Raw genomic sequence first — 21,303 nt, 5'->3', positions numbered from 1 at the left:
GTGCCATTCAGGACACTGAAAAATAAACTAATTTTCTAATGAGGCAGAATTGTATAGAGTAATAATTTATAGAATGGGCCCTGAAGCTATACTGCTTGGGTTCTGGTTCTTGCTCTGTCACTAATGAATTGTGTTACTTGGGGGAAGTTAATCTTTCTGGGCCTCTGTTTCTTTATATGCAAAATGGGAATAATAACATTACTTACCTCATGGGATTGTTGGGCAAAGTGCTTAGAAAGTGCTTGGCATACAGTCGATGTTCAATAAATGAAAGTACTTCTTTAACGACAAGCATGTTTATGGCCTCGAAAAAATTAATTAACCTAGAAATTAAAGAGGAAGTCCATCTTGGGGCTGGTAAAATCTCCAGAAGCTCAGTACCAAGAGGATGTGCATGTGAGTTTAATTTGATCATGTAGTGAATGAAGATGGCAAAATATTGGACCTATAGTTTCTACTGAGAAGAAAGAATTCTTACCACTCGCTTTTTGTGGTTTCCTAAAGATTATATAGGCAACAAAGGCACAAAAATGAACTAGAATCATTTAGAAGGCTTTTGTCAGCTAAGCCAAAAAATCAGCAATGAAAAAGATTTAAGGAAATGATAAAGAGCAGTTTTCTTAAGTGACCTGCATTATTTAACCTTAAAAAATCTGAGAGGTCACCTAGTGATCAGTGCAGGGTGAGGGCCTTGGGGGCCAGAATCAGAGTTGTGATCTGAAGAAAGAAGATTTTCTAGCCAGTGTGGGAAGTTTGTTAGGATTCAATTAAAGATGAGTAATATAATTACCAAGTCATGTTGACAAGGGCCATACTAGGGTTGGGTATCAAATATGTGTAGTGAGTGAGGGCCTCAGGGTTCTATCCTTCCCTGACAGTGCTTTGTGACTTGCCAGATAACATGAAGACTAAGTTTCACCACAAAGGCATGGGAATGGAGTCTCTGGGATTTTAGAAGGATAAGGAAAAATGCCTAGTAGGGCATTACAATGGATGATGAAAATGGGAAGCGAGAACTGAGACAAGCTAAGAAAGTGAGCAAAGATCTAGTTGGGGAAGTGATAGGCAGTGATGACTTAAAAGAGTGGTTTATAAGTGAATGGAATGGATTTCAGGAAGAGAAATGTTGGCCCTGTTAGCTGAAAAAGGCTTTGAGGAGTGTGGTAAAGGGCAACACATCCATTGATCTGAGAGAAAGAGGAGACAGTAAGAGCCTCGTAGGAGAGGGCAGGAGATGCATGCATTTATTCAGCGATCTATGTTGAGGACCTGCATTGTGTCAGGCACTGTGCCAAGGGATGCTGTGTGTCTTGGCAAGCCTGCCAGCCATCAGGGGTAGGTCTCTAGGGTTTTTTTGGTTCATACCAAAGCAGTCTTCCTAGTGGTCTTGAGTAGCTCATCCAGAGACCACACTGAGGAGTGAGTGGAAACCACTTCATCATGAAAGCATTGTTTTGCTTGCCCTGTGCTCTGTGTCTTCACTGTTGTAAAGAACTTTGGCTTGCCTGTTTGATATCCCATTTCCCAGCCAGCCAAATGCCAGGTCAGTGCCAAAATCCCACTCCCCGAATGGGTTACACATAGGAAGGCTCAGTGAACACCTGTTGAGTTGGCTCATTTATCTACTTTCTGCAAGAATTCTTGTGGACTATCCACACCCTCTTCAGACTCCCAGATTTTTCAGATATAATTAGTTTTAAACTGCTTAAATCTCCTCTCATTGAAAAATGAGAACATATGCCCTTTGTCCTGCAGAATTTGTTATTAAGTGTCTTCTCAGCTTAGGACGTTTCTCTCTCTCTCTTTCGGCAGATTTAAAGATCTCAGGTTTGTTCGAAGAGCAGAATTACTGGAGGGAAAATTGCCTCTGCAGCCTCATGAATATCAGGAGGTGATCCAGAAACACTGCATGGAAGCGCGCCAAATACTTCTCAACAAGTCAGTATCTGGCCTCAGAATGGGGCTGAGTCACAGGATCATAAAGACTGAAAACTCTCTGAAGTGAAAACGGGTTTCCAGCCTGGGGGTTGCACAGAGTTTGCTGACTTCCTGCTGACATCTTTCTCTGTCCTCTTCCTTCCTGTTCCCATCCCCCAACAGCCTTTTTGTCTCCTCACATCCACTGCTCTTCAGCCTTCATGCCTAGTCTGCCTCTGCCTTTGTGAAACTCTCTCTGATTACCATTCATTGTGAGGGTACCACCTCCATTCCTTCCCAATGAAATCCTCTAGGCCCTGGATTACTGGACACTGCATTTGACCTGTGTTCAGGTGGCTCAGATAAACAGCTGCAAGGTTCTAAGGTTAGGGGGTTTTCAGTCACTTAGACAATTCCTTTTTCCTTTACAAATGCAAGCAGGGCCATGTCCAAAGCCAGAGAAATCCCCTTATGTAAAATGATGATAGTACATACCATTGGGTTTTTATTATCAGAGAAAATGTATATGTAATAGCTGGCACATAGTAGCTACTCAATAAATATCATAATTATTACCTCTAACCTATGACTTTTACTAGTCCTTCTCTGATTGCTAGCGTAGTAGTTTTCTAGCAATCAGAAAGAGACATAATAGGATGAAAAGGCCAGAGGTTCTCACTAGAAATTAGAGATTGGGGTAAGTAGGGAGAAAGGAACAATGAGGCATCCATTTCTTCTTTAGGTTTTCCTACTTCTACTCTCAACTTCTGAGCTGCCACCACCACACTGAAGTTTCTCCTTCTGAGTTTTCTTGCTTTTCTTCTCTTTCTCTCTTTCTTCCTATTAAGTCTGAATCAGAGGCCAGGCATCTGCCAGGGAGAGAAGTTGGGCAGAACCTTCCAGTTGCTTATGCTTTTCACCTCAATCTCTGATTATATTGAAGAAACTATAGACTCTTTCAGCAGAACGTGCCACTAATATCCCCTGTCCATTTTTGTATTGCTAATGGAAGAAAAGTCTCTCAATTCAAATCTTAGTACTTTCTTCCCAGGAAAGGGGTATTGGCAGGTAAGATGGCCAAGGATATGACCGTACCTTTGTAGCTCCATAATTTGCAAAGCTTCTTAGTGGGGACATGAGCCATCTGCCTTGTCGCAGAGAGTGTTGAATGGCTGAGAGGACTTCTCGGAGCTTGGAAGATCTTCTTACTTGGATGCTCTCCTGTCTTTACAGGTGGATCCCCGCCTGTGCCCAGCTTTTTGTCTCACGGAAGGAGCACTGGGTCCATTTTGCTCCCAAGAGCGACTATGACTCCTCTCGGAACATTGAGGAATATTTTGCTTCTGTTGCGTCCTTCATGTCACTCCAGCTCAGGGAGTTGGTCATAAAGTCTCTTGAGGACCTCATTTCCCTTTTCATGATACACAAGGTAGGCAGGGGACCCTTTTGATGGGAAACAAGAGATAGAATCAGGATTCCATCATGTAGGTCTTCAGCTGTGAACTAGGCCAAAAAGTAAAATTCTTAATTTGCAAGAATGATTGTTAGTTTATAAAAATGATTTCCTTAAATATACAGCAAGCTTTCCAGAGATAATTACCTACTACTAAGTTGGTAAAAATCTGCAGAAGCTGAGAAGTCGTTAAAATTTAAAGAAAGATTGAATAAAATAGAGTACATATGTCTTACACTAGGGAGAGTGGTCACTTTTTCATCCTCCCTGTTACAAGAAAGGGTTGAAAAAGGTTTGTTATGAATCTTTGGCTTGATATTTAGGGAGCATTGTATGTATTCATTGCAGATGTCCACTTTTATTCTTTGGTCTATGAAAGGGGCATCCCTAAAAACAAAAGCTTTGTTTACCTAATTAATAACTTCCTTCATGAACCTACCTCAGTGAAGTTGAAATAAAAACTGAAAACACTAAGTTTTGCTTTTCAAAGCATCATAACCTCCTGTAAATTTAGATAGTTTAGGGATTAAGGAAGATTCTTTTGGATGTTATGCCATATGCACATTTTACCTTAAAGAGAGTAATGAAAGTTAAAATTTGCCTGGTATAAAAGGTTAAATTTTAGCCATTTTTACAATGAAGTAAAGATGAACAATTGACCTTTTGCTCAAAAAATAGAGAAAGCAGTGCTGCTGAATTCGGACTGTAGTGTTCGCATTCTAACAAGGACCAATCTATAGATGTCATTGTCATCATCTACTTTGCTAAGCAGAAGAACTCAGATAAAAGAACAAATGTCACTCTAAAACTCCACACAAAGGGAAAAGTAAAATCGTATGTTTGAAAGAAGGGAAAATTTATGGGTACTTGATCCATAGATATTCAACAAATATTTATCAATAATCCTTAAACAGATCTAGAAATCTCTAGATTCAGTAGACAAGTACTTTACAGGTGCCCTATGCCAATTTCATTGGGCACTGTAGTTTATGAAAGGTATCTTGCGTTACTGGCTTTTGTAGGGAATTAGAAATATCTTCACGTCAATATTTCTGTTGTAGGAAGTTTAACATTTTGAGTGTGTAAAATGGACTATTTGCTCATTAGCAACTCTATTCAAGAAATACAGATAACTGTACTTTTGGATATAGTCAACACATTTGTATTGAGCACCTACTATGTGCTAAATTCTGTCTTGGATATTTTGGAGGAGATACGTACTTCAGACACAGATCATGCCCTCAAATTTAGAGTAGAGTAGAGAAGAGATGTGCATGTAAATCTCGATAAGAGAGAAAGAAAATACCTTGAGAAAGTGGAAATATGGAAGTTCTGAAGCGGAGGAGATGATATCTTGCTGGGGAACAGGCTTCCCGGAGAAGGAGATTTTGAGCTGAATTTTGAAGGATCTTAGAAAGTAGGATGTGGGAATTTCCAAGCAAAGTAAACAAAGTGAATAAAAGCTTTGGGGATGGGGAGAGGATGAGCTCAGGGTGGTCTCAGCCATACCCAGCCCTTATTCTAAACACAAACAGTGCATGGTACCTTTTCTCTCCTTTTCTGGTGCTCTCATGAACAGGTAAAATTCACTCCCTTGGTTCTGGAAGTCCCCATTTTGTGACAATTTCCATGTCTTCTATCTCCTGAAGGATGGGAATGATTTCGAGGAGCCCTACCAAGAGATGGAGTTCTTTATACCTCAGCTGCTCATGATCAAACTTGAAGTCAATGAACCCATTATTGTCTTTAATCCATCTTTTGATGGCTGCTGGAAATTAATATGTAACTCTATCTCAGAAATTGTTAAGAGCTCTGAAGGGATCCCCAAGGTATAGTATTCACTTAATCATTTGTACTTTTATTCACTTATTGAATAAAATATATTTGAAATGACTGTTGTACAAGGCACAAACAGTGAGATTTTCAGTTAGGGGAGTTTCATTTTGGGAGATACATTCTGAGGACACTCCCTTGACCTGAGGAAGAGGATTTGGACCATAAAATATGGCCGTGCATCTAGAACTGTGCTTCTAACAAGGGCACTAGGAGTTACCTTGTGAGAGAGTAGAGTTCCTCCCATGACGCCAACCTCAAAAGGGCAGGTGTGTCCCAAGCCATATTCAGCTTGGGTTAATAATTCATGATGGGTCAATTGTCATGAACTCGCCAACAATCTTCATAAAACTGTATCGAATTTAGTTCTTGAAGTCCTGTATGTCTGTCTGTTTAACCACTGTAGGTGTCCCGGGGAGAGATTGAAGCTTTCCTTCCAGGCCCAAGCTCTTTCCAGTTTCCTTTCCTGGGTGGGATTACTAATCAGATTCCAGACACTTGGCACACCTTTGGTACTGGGCAGGATCACCCACTTGAATGTGACTCTTTTATGCTCCATCTTCTTCTGTTTTTCTCTGAGTGGTTGGTGTGGCAAGAGGGCCACTGTCCAGCCGCACATAGGGAAGGGACCTGTGCAATGTTTCTCTCTCTCTCTGTCTCTCAGTCTCTCTCTCTCTCTTTCCCTCTCCATGTATGATGTATGATACTTGGATGCTCTTAAGCCCTCTTCTCTTTGCGATTCTGTACTTACAGGGTTCTAAGAGCTCAAGATTCGAGTTGGGATTTGTAGGGAATAGTGTGAAGCCACACGCTCCAGTTGATTTCATTAGGAAACTAAATTTGTGGTTTTGAACCCAACCAAGGCTGGTTAACAAGAAAACTGGGTGTGTGGACGGGGAAGAAACAGTGGGCAGCTCTCCTACAATCAATTTTCTTAGGAAGGAAATGAAAGAGAAGTCCCTGTAATTTGGAAGGATAAGTGAGGGGTGTGGGGACAGATAAAGTACCTACCATTCGAGTTCTCCTTCACTGCTATTGATCAGCAATGTTTGCAAGCAGCTGGGCTGAGAGAGTCCAGGGCTCATGTGGCTGATACTTCAAACGGCCCAGCGGGGGTTGGTAGTAGATTTAATGGATGGTAATGCCAAGAAGATAAGGTCACAGGTCACAGTTGGTACCAGGTTCGAAAGCTAGGCTTGAGTGAATGCCAATGACTTTATCAGACTATGAGAAAAAGCAAGCCAGGCCCTGAGTTCTCCATCTAGAGATGCCCACAGCACTGGCTCCTGCCCTTAACCCATCAGACTGTTTTATCTCTGAACTGGGTAGTGAAATTTTAAAAGAATAGTCCCTCAGGTTGACTATCTAAGAACAGTAACAGGTGGATAGCACCCTCATCCCTACTACTCCTGCCTTATATATGGTTAAACATGAATTTAAAAGTTGGAAAAACGTCAGCATGACATGTTTGAAAATAGCGCTCAAGGTGTAGATGGAAAGCGTATTTAGGAGGAAATTACTAAAGGAAACCAAAGTAAATAGAAAATATTTGTCTTAGGAAAAAACTTAAGAAAATCATGGATGCTTTAATCTGAGTGAAATGGAAAGAGGTGAATGAAAGGCATATATAAGATGAACCTGGATGAGATAAGGGCAGGGTTTTGTAACACGAAAAACGCAATAAGCAGAATTTACAGCAGCATTAGCAGCCATGTCGATGTGTTACTTTCATGATCAGAAAAAATATATACATTACTATGGAAAGGGGCTGCTTGGGCCAGTCCTTCTCCTAATGGAAGAGGTGCCAGGGAAATACCAAAGTCAGAGAAGTGTGCAGGCATAAGCACTGAAGGTCTCGAGAAAACCAAGGAGTCCAGAATCAGAAGTCTGGGGAGATAAGCAGAGAGTAATAGTAATTATCTGGAAAGGGCACTATTGTTCTCAGCTCTGTTTTACAGACTGCTCTGCAGGGCATGGGAGAACTAGCCACATTTAAAGGGCAACAACAGATGTTGCTTCCTTTTTCGACTGAAGAGTTCTCCCAAGAGACCATCCATTATCCTGCCCACATGAGACCTGTTGCATGGCCTGGTGCACCAGTTGTGCTGCCCTAACCCCTTTCATCCACACAATTGACAGATGCCAAATGGCCATTGTCTGCAGCATGGCCACAGCAATGTAGTTGCTCCTCCACTGGCTAAAAACCTTTGGATTGTGCAAAGAGAGAGGACACAGATCGTCTACGCTTGCTTTTTCCCCTTTCTAAATTAATGCATTCTCATCAACAGCTTGTAACTCGTATAACTCAGTAAAGCAGTCTGAAGATCTTTTCTGAGACCAATCAGTAAAAACTTTCTTAGCAGAGAGGAGAGTGGAAGGCAATGGGTCCCCAGCAAGGACTTTGCAGTCTGTGTGAGTCATGCAAATGAGAACATTCTCAGAGACACGTATGTGCCATTAAGAAGCTGGAGAGCTTGAATTCTCAGAAAGATACCGTTAGTGTCTCATGATCATAAAGCCATACTTTTTTTTTTTTCCTAAGCTGAGAAGGGAATCTAGTATCTCTCTCCTTTTCTTCAGATGAGAAGACAGAAGTCCAGCGAGGAAAAGTAGCTTACCTAAGGTCACATAGTCAGTCAGTGGCAGGGTCAGAATTAGAAGCCGTGTTTCTAGTAGCTTCTCAATAGACAGAAAAAGTGGATGGTAGGGGAAGTGGGGAGAGGAAGTACCACTATAATATTCATTCACTCACACAGTATTTATTGAGCACTCACTGTGTGCCAGGCTCTTGTTGGGTCTTTCACAATGGTGGAGAAGTCAGATAGAATCAAGGCTCTCATGGTATTTATATACCATGACAGACCTAGAACAGCTCATTACACGTTCATTTAATTTCAACTGTGAAGAGTGCCAAGTAGAAGTTGTTCAGAATGTGAGCTTTAAGCATGGAAACCTGACATCCACTGGGACTGCCGGGGGGCTCTTTAAGGACATGAGCCTTGAAAGATGAGTAATCCAACAGGAGGGAGAGGAGAGAGAATAGAGGTAAAGGGAACAGCGGGGTGATTCCAGCACTATCCAAGAAGAAACAGAGTAAAAATGCAGCTGGTGTCCCTGGAAATGAGTCTATTGCAGGAGATTGTGCATTTTGGTGCCATCTCCCTTCTTGTGTCTTGTGAATGTCTTGCAACATCCAAAAGTGCTTTCTATCTTTAGGTGGAATCTGTCCTGTTTCCAGAGTTGAAAGGATATAATCTGATTCTTGGAACCGTTAACACTGAAGAAAAACTGGTTTCTGATTTTGTGGATCAAATTTTCAGGGTATTTCAGAAAAATCAAGTTGGCCCCCGCAAGTAAGTTGGTTTCGTTGTGACTTTGTTAGTTAGCCTTTTTGGCATTGGTTTAGAGTTCTTAACTGTTTTCAAGTAAATAATCCCTGTTTCTGCATACCAGAAACAATACATGATAAGAAAAGGCAGCACTTACATACATAAGTATTACTATTTATCCCCATTTTACAGATGAGGAAACTGTAAGTTTTCCAATTTACATAGCAAAAAATAGGAGAGTCAGAATTCAAATGCAATTATAGGTCGACCTCCATTATCTAAAAGCCATGGAGCGTTTAGAAATTTCTGGATTTTAGGAAAGTTTCAAGATAATGCATATATCATAGATTATGATGAAGCTTCAGCAAGGTCTGGGGCAGCACTCCTTAATTAAATGCATAGATATTTCTGCAGTGAAAAATACGAATATTCACACAAATAGCCTCACATCAGTTTAGGCCAGCTTTTGCTATCAAATGAGTTTTGGAGCAACTTTCTGTTTTCAGAGCTTTTTGGACTTAGGAATTAAAGAAAAAGGATTGAGGACAAGTTATCTGAATGCTCTTTCATCATCACACTGTGGAATGTCTCGCAGTTGCTCGTGTGAGCAGTCACTAGTTTAGGGTGATCATATAATGCAGCTTCCAAACTGCAAACGATTACCATGGGACAACAGGTGTAGACCTGGACTGTCCCAGGCAAACCATATGGTCACCCTAACCTGGGGTTTCTTGACTACAGATCTACTGACATTTTAAACCAGAAAATTCTGTATTGTAGGGTGCTGTCCTGTGCATGGTCGGATGTTTAGCAGCATCCCTGGCCTGTACCTGTTAGATGCCAGTAGGACCCTCCCCCAGTTGTGATAACCAAAAATGTCCCTAGACCTGGCCAGATGTCCCCTGGGGCAAAATCACCCCCTGTCGAGAACTGCTGCTAATTTAGTCTGAAAATCGTGGCCTCAGATTTAGAAGCTCTGCTCTTGTGAGTTTAATTTGGCGGCATCTATTTGAAACCTCTGTTTTCCCTGTTCATGGAATCTTATATATACAGTTGTTTTTCTGGACTGACTGTTCCATGAGCTTCTTGTGTCTCAGCTTAAGAGTCTCTGAAGTGTTGGCTAAGTCTTGGAAGTGTGCCAGCGAGCCCCACAAAGTTAATTCTGCTTACTCCATATCATCTTTATTTTAATTCAAACTTATTTTAAGTCAGAATATCCTAAGCACATCCGATTTGGGGAAATCTGTCCAGATATTTTTGCATGATCTGATAATAGACAAAGGGAAACTTAATTTTATTCAATAGATTTTAAGTTCATTCGTTCCAAATTTTTCTTCTTAAAATTTAGACATAGAATTTTAAGAGCTGGAAAGAGGGATAGAAATTCATATTTATTGCACATTCACTGTATGTCAGGCATAGTGTTAATTGCTTAGTATATACATTATTACAGTTAAGCTTTACAGCCATCCTGTGAAGTGTTATCATTTCCACTTAAAATTAAAGACACTGATCTTTGAAAAAGAGAAGTCTGAGTTCATGCAACTAGGAAATGGCAAAATTGGAATTTGAAGCCAAAGCTCTGAATTTCCAGTTCAGTGTATGTTTTGCCACATTATATTTCTGTTTTTTGGTTTGGGCTAATAATGTTTGTGATATCTCTTCATTTGCCATCTGACTAATCTGATGGGTGACCTGGATTTGTGTGTTTGATTTTATGCTCTTCGATATGGAAGATACTTAAATGTATACAAAAAGTATGATGACTTATTGGATAACACGGCCGAGCAAGGCATCACTGCATTCCTGAAAGAAAATCATGAAATTGAGGATTTTGTGACGGTAGGAGATGCCACTTGACATTTCATATCTTGGTGACATGCTGCAGACAATCCAATGAGTAGTCAGTGTGTTTTGGTGGTGTATATACTGTGCTCAGCATTGGACTAGGTTGGTTGGGAGTGAGGCTGAGGGCAAATGCATAGAGGCTAAAGGCAAATTAAGCTACTGAATGTGCTCTTTCTACAGAGGATCAATAGCATAAAAAAGCGGAGAAATGAAATTGCATCTATGCACATTACCGTACCTTTGGCCATGTTCTGCCTTGATGCCAAGATGCTAAATTATGATCTCTGTGAGCGAGCCCAAAATCTTAAAGACCGTCTAATTCACTTCCAAGTGGATGTAAACCGGGACACCAACACCAGGTATTGTTATTGCATGCAGAGAAATAGCAACAGTATTTGGCACGAATGGGAGAATGGAAAAATAGCCAGAACTTGTACCTTGTGGCAATGACCAGATTGAACTTCTACTTCATGTTGTTTCTGTCTCAAAGTGAGGGTGGCAGGGAATTCAGGTTAAGGCCAGAAGGTGAAAGGTAAGGGAAAAACTACACAGGGCTTGGAGTAGGAAGGTAGAAAGCATCCTGAGGCAATTCATCTCTGATCCTTCAGCCTTTGCTGGTGCAACACTAAACCAAACACCACGACCAAGAGGGTGGCTCAGATCTGAGTTGTGTTTCCATCTCTGGGGTGGATGTCAGCCCTATCTAAATCACAGGATCTGAGAGAGGGAGAAGGGAGTCACCAAGAAGACTTAGGGTGTGGTTACCAGAAGAGGGAATGATTCTGAGAGGCTGGGACGGCAACTGTCTGCTACTGTGTCTGTATTTGAACATTACAAAATGGCTAATCCGTGTTGTTCTAGCTCTCTTCCTCAGAGTGCTTTAAATTATAGACTAAGATGATTAGTAATGATGACCGCTATTAATATGTTATATATTTCTTTATTCATATATATGAGGATATATATAATTTTAGCATTTTATAGCACTTTAAGATTTACAAAATACATATTAGAAACTCATTAGCAAATTAAGGATAATAATAGCTGCCATTTTTCCAGCACACATTATAGTCCAGGCACTGTGTAAGCATTCTGAACATTAGAGAACCAATCAAGTCTTTGCAACAACCCTAAGAAGTTGTTCATTATTCACTCCATTATGTTGATGAAGAAACTGGGACTCCAAGAGGTTAGCAACTGGCACACCAGGGCTTAGCCTAGTTTATTTTGACCCCAAAGTCCATGTTCTTTACCACTACACTCAGCTCTCTCACTCCATGATAAAATGCTAGGATTTCTGGTTTTAAAGCCAGAAGACTTGGCTGAATGCAAGACCTTCCCTTTACTAGCTGTGTCCCCTGAGTTCACTTCTCGGATCTTCAGTTTCTTTACCTAGAGAATAAAGATTTAGGACTAGGAGAGTAAAAGGTTTTCAGCCTCCACACTACTAAGACACTTTCTTGGGAAAGTTTGAACATGAAATTGGTTTTTTTTTGGTAAGCAATAGTCCATTTGTTTCAAGTCAAAGCAACATGGTGCCTTGTTTGGTCAGTGCTCCATCTTCCTCAAAATAAATGTATAATTTTCTTAGGCCTTTTTAATATAAGTGAAAATAAGGGTCCCATTATGAACCCATGGATTTCTAAGGGTGCAGAAACCCCAGGTTGGTGGCTGAGTTCGAAAGTTTCTTTCTGCCTTAAAAATAGTGAATCTGACTCATTTGACTTTCTCAACAACCCTCTGATATAGGTAAGACAGATATAAGTCTTCTTACTGAATGGAGGAGAAAATGAGATTCAGAAAGAGAAACTAACTAGTTGAGTTTGAATTTGAGTCTTCCGATCCCACACCCCATCCTTGCCACTTGGTTGTCCTGTCATTGCTGAGTGGGATGCCTTCAGTTTCTAGTGATTAGGTGTACCCTAGAATGAGGTACTCTGAGCATAAAAGGGGAGTGCTTTGGAGTACATTGGTAGGAAAGTGGGCATGATGTTCATATCCACTATAGGTGCATTGGTCTGAAGTTGCTAGAACAATAACTTGAAATATTGACCAGAAAGGCAAGGCCCTGAGTAGAAGTATAAGAAATTTTCCCTTTAGTCTGGCTGCTTGTTTCCTTCAGAGTGAGAAGTCTTGTCCAAACAGTGACACTGAGGTAGAGAGAGCACACAGATTGATGCAAGATTTATTGGTCTTCCTTGTGCCATATCCTACACCAAACAGAGAATAGCCCTGTGCTTATGGGACCTCTCGCCTTTTAGATTTTCAGTGATATTATCAGTCCAAGTAGAAGGCAATGTTTCCTGTCCTCAGCTTATCCCTGGACATTGCTAAGATGTTAAGTTGGTCAGATTCCTGATATCCTCGACCCATGTTCAGGACCTTTTAGAGGGTTTGGTAGTAGATGGGTCTGCCACTATCCTTCTGGGCCCCCGAGAAGATGATAGCCAGTAGCCCCATGATATTTACTCTATGCGTTCTCCTACAAAGGGAATAAAGATGGATTCTCATCAGATAGGAGTCTGTCAGACTGACAAGATCTGTCTGTATTAGTTAGGCTAGGCTAGATGCTGTAACAAATAGACCCAAGGTATCATGATTGAACACCAAAGAAGTGTTTTTCTTGCTCAGGGTAGGTCCAGATGGGTGGAGGAGACCTTCTATATGTATTCATAAACTCAAGCAGATGGTGACTTGACATCTTCAACATGTGGCTTTCAAGGTCATTCTAAGTGTTGACGTCCTAGACAGTTGGGAGGAGGAAAGAGCATGGAGGAATATACAAGGACAGTTTTATGGGCTGCACCTGAAAGTGATACTCATCACTGCTTCCCTCTTCCCACTGACTGGCACTCAGTCACATGACCATGCCTGCTGTGGACTGAATTGTGTCGCCCCCAAATTCATATGTTGAAGCCTATCTTAGTCTGTTCAGGCCACTATAACACTACCATAGGCTGAGTGGCTTGTAAAAAACAGAAATTTATTTCTCACAGTTCTGGAGGCTGGGAAGTCCAAGATCAAGGCTCCAGCAGATTTGGTGTCTATTGAAAGTCTGCTTCCTGGTTCTTAGATGGGCATCTTCTCACTGTATCCTCATGTGGAAGAATGGGTGAGGTCTCTGGGGTCTTTTTTATAAGAGCACTAATCCTATTCATGGGGGCTCTGCCCTCATGACCTAACTACCTCCCAAAGGCTCCACCTCCAAATACCATCACATTGGGGATTAGGTTTCACCATATGAATTTTAGGGGTACACAGATAGTCAGTCTGTAGCAAAGCACTAACCCCCAATATGACTGTATTTGGAGACAGGCCCTATAAGGAGGTGATAAGGTTAAATGAGGTCATAAGGATGGAGCCCTAATCCGATAGGGCTGGTGCCTTTATAAGAAGAGGAGAAGACACCAGAGCTCTCTCCCTGTCCACCATGTGAGGACCCAGTGAGAAGGCAGCCATCTGCAAGCCAGGAACGGAGCCCTCACCAGGAACCAAATCAGTTTGCACCTTGACCTTGGTCTTCCAGCCTCCAGAACTATGAGAAAATAAATTTCTGTTGTTTAAGCCCCCAGTTTGTGATATTCTGTTATGGTAGCCCAAGCTAACGAGTAGAATACCCAACTAAAAAAACAAAGGACGCTAGGAAATATAATCAGCTGATAAAAGAAAGAGAGAAGAACAAGGCCAGAGTCTATGTGAAGGTTACCATGACCACCTCAAGGCTGAACTATGGGCAGAAATGAAAAATTACGTTTTAACCTTGACTGTCACCAGATGGCCGGAGGACAATGCAGTAGTCTTTCCCTGCAATTAGGACATTTAGAAAGCTCTAGGCACAAGATACGCTGTAACTGGGAAGGGTGGCAAGTTAGAACTGGACTCAGCCTTAACCTTGTTCTCTGCACTGTTTGCCTTTAAAACCCAGCCAGCCTAAGACCGAGGGGAGGCTCACCTATCAACTTGCAGGTTGAAGCGTACTTGCTCGGTTTGCAAACCTTTTAATAAAGCCTCTCTTTTCTTTAAAACTTATCTTTACCTCATAAAGCTGCTCATTTCAGTTAACATAGCTCTGAGTCCAAGAAATGGAGAATACTCTGAACCCATGTAGTGCAGTAGGTAGTCTTTCCTCTACAGGAAGTTTCTGAATTGTATAAAAATTCATTTCTCAAATCCCAGCATCATCTGCAAAGATGTTTTTATCATTTTTTCTTCAGTTTGATATACTTAGCTTCCTTATGGAAGGGTCTCCATAGGTTAAGAAGGAATATTGACTGAAAATACTGAGAGGAGTGGTTTTTATCTATGATGTATGATATCAGTGTGATGATCAATTAATAACAAAAACTATGGTAGCTACTATTGCTAACATTCTCGAGGGCCACTCTGTGCTAGGCATAGGTGTATTGCAGATCTCTTGTTCCTAATTATAGTTAAAATGCTGAAGACTGTCACTCATTAGCTTTTGGGTAAAGTGGAGCATAATCATATTATCCCTATAATAATGTCCTTTTTCACAGTCTTGTATTTGAGGAGAAATAGGCAGTTATATCTAATGGTCCCAGTAGTTAAATATAGATTGCCCTATGCCACCAGGAATTTACCAGCAGCACATGAGGATAAACTTTCTGGTGAACTGTGAAGAGCAGTGATTACAAATTAATTTAGTGCTCTACTTCGATAGAAAATTTGAGGAGTTGCTGTTGATGATGGTATTCTTGTTGTTTTGGTCTAAATCTAGAATCTACCTATACTATTTGATAAGAGTACAAGTTTTGGAATCAATTAAACCAAGTTCACATTCTGGCTCTGACACCTACACACCATGTTGCTTTGGATAAAATTATTCAGTCTCACTTTCTTCCATTATAAAATGTTGATAATAGTAGTCTCTACCTCTTAGAATTGTTGTAAAGATTAAATGAGCTAATATATGTTCAGTGATTAAATGGGGCATGGCACATAGTAAAGGACTTAACACGTCAGATATTATTACCATTACTACTGTGCTTATTCCTGAAGTGTGTTGTGCCTGCGAATATTACCCATCAAGGATTTTCAGGTAGAGAAAAGTTGGAAACCATTATTTCTAGTCTCCACGTAGGAATCATGTCTGTTTAACGTAATGGGTCTTATAAGAAAGTTATTCTAGATGATGACAACAATATGATGGCTCTTTCTTTCCCGGTAGCATTTGTAATCAGTACAACACCATCGCAGACAAAGTCAGTGAGATTCCTGCCAACACTGAGGAGCTGGTGTTCCTCATTGAATTCTTAAAGAAATCCAGTGATGTCACCGTGTTCAAACTCAGGAGGCAACTTAAAGATGCAGTTGAACGTCTAGAGTTCCTAATGGACTATGCAGACTTGCCCCGTAAGTCTATTGCCATGTATGCACATGCAAATGTATATGTATATTTATATTTTCAGGGATAGGGAGTTGGGAGAAGGAGAGTTAGTAAATATCAATATCGGAAGAGCCGCTTTTCAAGTGTCCCCATATGTTAGAGGCACTCATTCCACGCTCTTATCCACAGGAGTTTAAGTCAAAGAGAATCTTATTGTTAGACAAAAAGAAGAAATATCTGGGGACTTAACTAGTTCTTAGCTGCCTGTCTTGCCATCTTGTGCCTGGTGTTCCTGGAAAAGTCACTTCCAAATGCAGAGTCCTTTTATAAATGGATAGATTTCATTCATCTATAATCTTAATACAGTCCCACCTTTGGGGAGGCCAGGGCACTTTACTTCATGCTCTTGCATATCTTAAAAGGAAAGAAATGGCCAGGGCCCCCTCAAGGTTTATTGGGCCAAGTTAGAGTTTTGTAAGGACCAGGTGCTGAAGGAAAAGCTGATATGCTCTCCACAAGCCAAGTTTCAGAGCCTTTTTCCATCTGGAAATACATGTGGATTACCTGATGTTCATTTGGAGGGAAATGGTGATGGGAGGGAGAGAGAGGGACTATGAGTGAAAAGTGGTCCCCTAACCATCCACTCATACATTCATGAGCTGTGCCCTCTACCATGTGAACACAGTGGACTTTCTCACTGTGGTCTCTGCCTCCTAAATTCCCAAGGGTACAGAGGGAACCCAGGACCTTTTAACTGACCAGAGCCATAAGATGGGTAGGACATCTGACATTGATATTTTTACTGACATTTAACTAAACGGGAGACTGAGACTCAGATGAGGTGAAATAGTTTAAAGAGTAAGAACCAGAACTTCAAACCAGATTTCACCCCTATTCAGACCTAGCCTGAGAAGGCGGTAAAGCATAGTGATTAGAACATAGGCTTTGGAGTTGGTTAGACCTGGGTTTGAAATCTGCTCTGTCAGCTTCCAGTGGTGTAACCTTGACCATTTAGCATAACTTTGTTTCCCATCCATTAATTGCCACCCCCACACCTATTTCTCTTGACCTCTCGTTCTGCTGTGTTAACTCCCCACATGCTGACCTATGCTGAGCAGTGTCCTGGAGCAGACTGTATGTGTTTTGCAGAGGAGGATATCAAATTGAACAGCACTCTCTTCCTCTGGCCAGACCAGATTGAAGATATCTTCGAAAACAGCCGAAATCTGCTCCTTAACAAGAGGGATCAGGCGGAGATGGACCTCATTAAAAGGTACAGGGAGAGTCTGAGGTTGTTTTAGAAGTGACACACCAGCTTCCTAACGCGCTGCGGGTTCCTAGTTCTGTCTAGAGCCCCACAGCAATGCGTGGGTGAAGGCTGAAGACAATTAGTGGAGAGAGAATTTCCTTTTGTTTCCCATGGAGAGATGTTCTCTTTTCAGCCTGCTTCACTGTAGTAACGCCTGCCAATGCCTTCCCTCCCTGCCTTCAACAACTGGAATTTGGTGGTACAGAGAGAAAAAGACAAAAATAGTGGCAGTAATAATAGCTTTGCAATAATAATAGCAAAATTGTCAGCCTTACATTGGAGACCACAGATCTGTGAGATGTCAAGACAGGGATAACAAAGGCATGGTAGGAGGCGGAGAAATTACTTATTTTACAGCTGGTCTTGTTCAGTGCTAATGTGGCTGTAATCATTTATTCATCCAATATTTATTATGGATTTTTTACTATGTACTATGCTCTATTCTAGACATGTAAGTATGTTTGGCTGCTAAATAAAGATTTTAATCCACTGACAGAGAAAATACAGATGTACTGATAAGTCCGACATTGTCAAGTGAAGTGGGCCAAGTACCATGTACATGGTAAAGACACACACACCCCAAATACACACACTCCAACTACACACACCACACACACGCATCCCAGCTTGTAACACTTTGTTTATGAAATGCAGATTTGTGCCAATTACCATCCCCATCATACGTGACACTTCCACTACCCAACTTTAGGCCCTATAATCCCTTCAAATATTCATGAGAAAGGAAAAGGGTAGATAAAAGCAGATTTCTACACAGAGTGGGAGTTTGGGCTGAAGGATAAACCTACTTGGTTGCTACCGTCAACATATGACCTAGGTCTGTTGCCAAGTAAAACACAGCAGCAGCGAAAGGGGTGTGTGTGTGTGTGTGTGTGTGTGTGTGTGTGCACGCACGCGCACCTGCATTTTTTCCTTCCTACAGCCTTCTCTTCCCTCTACCTAAGTGGATACTGTTCCTAGAACCCAGAACTTAGCCCCATGGGTGGAACTGACTTTTTTTTAATTAATAGACTTTATTTTTTAGAACAGTTTTAGGTTCACAATAAAATTGAGAAAGTACAGAATTCCCATATATACCCTCTCCCTTTACATATGGACTCCCCCATGGAACTGGTTTTTGATGCCAAACCAGGAAGCCGAACCATTATTTGTAAGTTAGATGAACAGGAGCAAGTTTCTTCATCTTTTTGAGCCTCAGAGTCCTCATCTGGAAATGGGATAATAGAGCCAATCTCAGATCATCTCATTTCATGAGAGGTATCATTGTGTTGAAGGATGAAATGAGATGATCTGAGATTGCCCCCAGGTGGTCTCCAGCACATGGTGGGCATTCAAACACTGTCAGCTTCCTTTGCCCTTTGAACAATGACTTCTTTGGGGAGAAAAATGTTTCTTAATTTCCAAACAACTGCCTTGCAAGCATACTTTTAGAACATTACTGTGAGACTATTTAGAGACAGTAAGTGCTGTTGAAGTTAAGAAGAGTGAGGGGTGGCTCTGGGAGAAATGGAAACAATTATCATTAATGATGAGAGAAGAGTGCCAGGATTATCCTTTTGGAGGGCGACTCTCAGCTTGATCCCATCAACTGGTTCCCAGGCTCTCAACAGCAGAGTTCAGCAGAGGAGCAGCTCTGGGAGAAACCCACAGCCCTGGGCTCAGCCTTCTCTTTGGTGAACCTGAAACTTCCTGTCCATCGTTTTTGCGTTAATCCCGAGAACAACCTGTGAGGAGGGCTGAGTACCTTCATTTGTTCATTCATCTGCTGTGAAAACAATCCCATCCCCTCTCCAAGAAACTTGACCTTATTTTCCAAGCCCGTGTTAATCTTTGGCATCCGTGCTAATTATTCTCCATTTGCTGACCCCACCCGACCCCTCAGTTCCTTCTCCACCCTCCTCTGCCCGCTCAGTGCTCAGTCTATAGTCTCTGGCTCTCTTGCTGTTGGATCCAGACAGGGCCCTGCCAATGGAGAACCCTCAGGAGATTGGAGAGTGATTGGAGGCCTTTTTTCTCCCCTCCCTCCCTGCTTGGCCCTGGGGCTCTGGCCTCTACCTGAGTTCCTCTAGGACAATAATTCTTGCTCTTCCAGAGTTCCAGTTCTCACTGTCCCTTCAGCCCTAGGGGTCATATCTGCTTCCCTCTGAGGCCAGTCTCTGGGTGCCTCCCTATCCCCTGTCTGTGCCTTTAATCCTACCCACATCTCAGCTCTCTAGGTAGTCCCTTCATTAAAGCCTTTTTTCTTTGAGTATCATAGTGAATTCTGTTTCCTGCAAGAATTCTGACTAACCCACCATCTTTTAAGTTCCTACATTATCCTCCCGTAGACTCCACGTGGTTCCAAGAATACAACTCATTTACTCAACCTAACTTGTCAAGTGCCTACTATTTACTAATGATTGCATTATATGGAATAGTATATATATACATACATATACATAAGTATGTGTATATATATTATGGACATGAAAGTATTTTGGAAACTTACAATGTGCTAAGCAATTATAAGAAGTTGAAAACAACAAGAACAGTACTATTTTAAGGTAATCACTGGGTTTATATACCACTGCCCTCTGGGAAGGATTCAAAACTGCTTTTATTAGAGATTTATCTTTGTATGTGGGTACTGTATTTTGAGCCTCAAAACGAATTTTAATGATGTGAAAAGGTACCCAGCAGCACCTAATTGTGTGGACAACAAGAGAATCAGCTTTTCCCCCATGTTGTCCCACTCAATGGTAGGTTCCATGGTCCTAGAAGCAACTGGGAATATACATAATGGACGTCTCAGGAATGTGAGCTTGTCTTTACCTTGAGAGTACAATAGAAAACCCTTTGACATCTTGGAGAAAGAAAGGAAAATGTCCTAGGGAGAGTACCCAGATTGTGTTCCAGGACTGGGATAGAGCACAGTGCCTTATGTATCATAGGTGCTCACTGTTTTGATGAATGAACGAATGAAACTTTTTCACAGTAAAGATAATCTCTAAAATTAATACCTACCAGAGTCTAAAGTCACAGCTTATTACAAAACAAAAACAAACAAAAATCTGAGAAGAGGCAGGCTGTCTCTCATAGCACTTATCTACTCTATCTCTGAATCCTTAAGACCTTGGTGAAAAACAATTAGGGGAAGAAGAGAGTGACAATGGCCACCTTCTCTTCTTCCCTCTCATGCTCCTGTCTCTGTTCCTCTTCTCTAAGGATACAGAGAACAAAAGGGACATGGGAGATGGAAGACAGAGTAGATCAACACAGAAGCTTTATGAAGGAAATAAACAGAGAAACACAGCACAGTTATCACATTCAGGAGGTGAGTTAGGAAAGGACTCATGTAAGATGAAACTTAAAGGATGAGAAGAAGCACATTAAGTGAAGATGTTGGGGAAGAGAGTAGCAGGGGGCTCAGTCCAAGCATAAAGTACAGTGTGGGCATTGGCTTCAAGGTGGGAAGACCTTGGCCAAAGGAAGAGAGTGCCTATAAAATGAGGTTGGAAAGTTAGAGGAGCAGGTTCTTGAGGTCATGGTAATTAGTTTCCATTCCTTTTTAGGTACAATAGGAAGTCACTGAAGGCTTTTAACTGCTGGGGGGGCAAAATGATCTAATTAATTTTTTTCTTTTTATGATTTGCTTACTTGAATCAGAATCCAAATAATGTCTGCAACACTGCAATTAGTTGACATGTCTCTTAAATTTCTTTTCATCTGTAGGTCCCCCCTCTATCTCCTTTGTTTTTTCCTTGCAATTTATTTATTAAAGAAACTGAATCATTTGTCCCCAAATCTAGATGTTCCTGATTGCACATCTGTTGTGTCATTTAACATGTTCCTCTGTTCTCTGTAGTTCCTGTAAATTTGCAATAACTGATTTAATCTTGCTACTGATCTAATCTTTGTTCCTGGTCTCTTATGCTAATAGGTAGCAGAGAAAGACAAACTTAAGTTTGTCTATGGGTAAGAGTATAGCATGCGAGTACAAAGAAAAAGAAAGCTGAGTCAGCCATATTAGATATATAGATGTATAGATCAAACCCAAGACAAAAACATTTAGTGGTTCAAAGATGGCTACTTAGGTGAGTAAAATAAAGTTAAAGCAGTCATTTACCCTTATACATCAAATAAATAAATAAATAATGTGAAACTTGAATAAGGAGACTATAGAAGTAAATAATTAATAACCTTAATTTGTTGGATGTAAATATTCTTCATAAATGTCCATAGAACATTTCCAAAAATTTACCATATTTTA

At 41.1% G+C, this 21,303-nt stretch overlaps 1 protein-coding gene across 4 annotated transcripts in view; it reads left to right on the top strand.

Annotated features, from left to right (window-relative positions):
- DNAH3 (dynein axonemal heavy chain 3) overlaps positions 1–21,303 on the top strand; it is a 167,337-nt gene that overhangs the window by 18,771 nt on the left and 127,263 nt on the right. For all 4 annotated transcript variants that reach the window (XM_070232126.1, XM_070232124.1, XM_070232125.1 and 1 more), the window contains 8 exons: positions 1,813–1,938; positions 3,151–3,346; positions 5,020–5,199; positions 8,420–8,556; positions 10,269–10,374; positions 10,561–10,739; positions 15,569–15,753; positions 16,877–17,000. In XM_070232126.1, the coding sequence (XP_070088227.1) occupies positions 1,813–1,938; positions 3,151–3,346; positions 5,020–5,199; positions 8,420–8,556; positions 10,269–10,374; positions 10,561–10,739; positions 15,569–15,753; positions 16,877–17,000 (1,233 nt within the window). The remainder of the gene's footprint in view (positions 1–1,812; positions 1,939–3,150; positions 3,347–5,019; positions 5,200–8,419; positions 8,557–10,268; positions 10,375–10,560; positions 10,740–15,568; positions 15,754–16,876; positions 17,001–21,303) is intronic.

The sequence above is a fragment of the Equus caballus genome, chromosome 13, assembly GCF_041296265.1.
Source record: "Equus caballus isolate H_3958 breed thoroughbred chromosome 13, TB-T2T, whole genome shotgun sequence".
Lineage (NCBI taxonomy): Eukaryota > Metazoa > Chordata > Mammalia > Perissodactyla > Equidae > Equus > Equus caballus.
The sequence above is the reverse complement of the archived record's forward strand: the minus strand, read 5'-3'. Positions and strand labels throughout refer to the sequence as shown.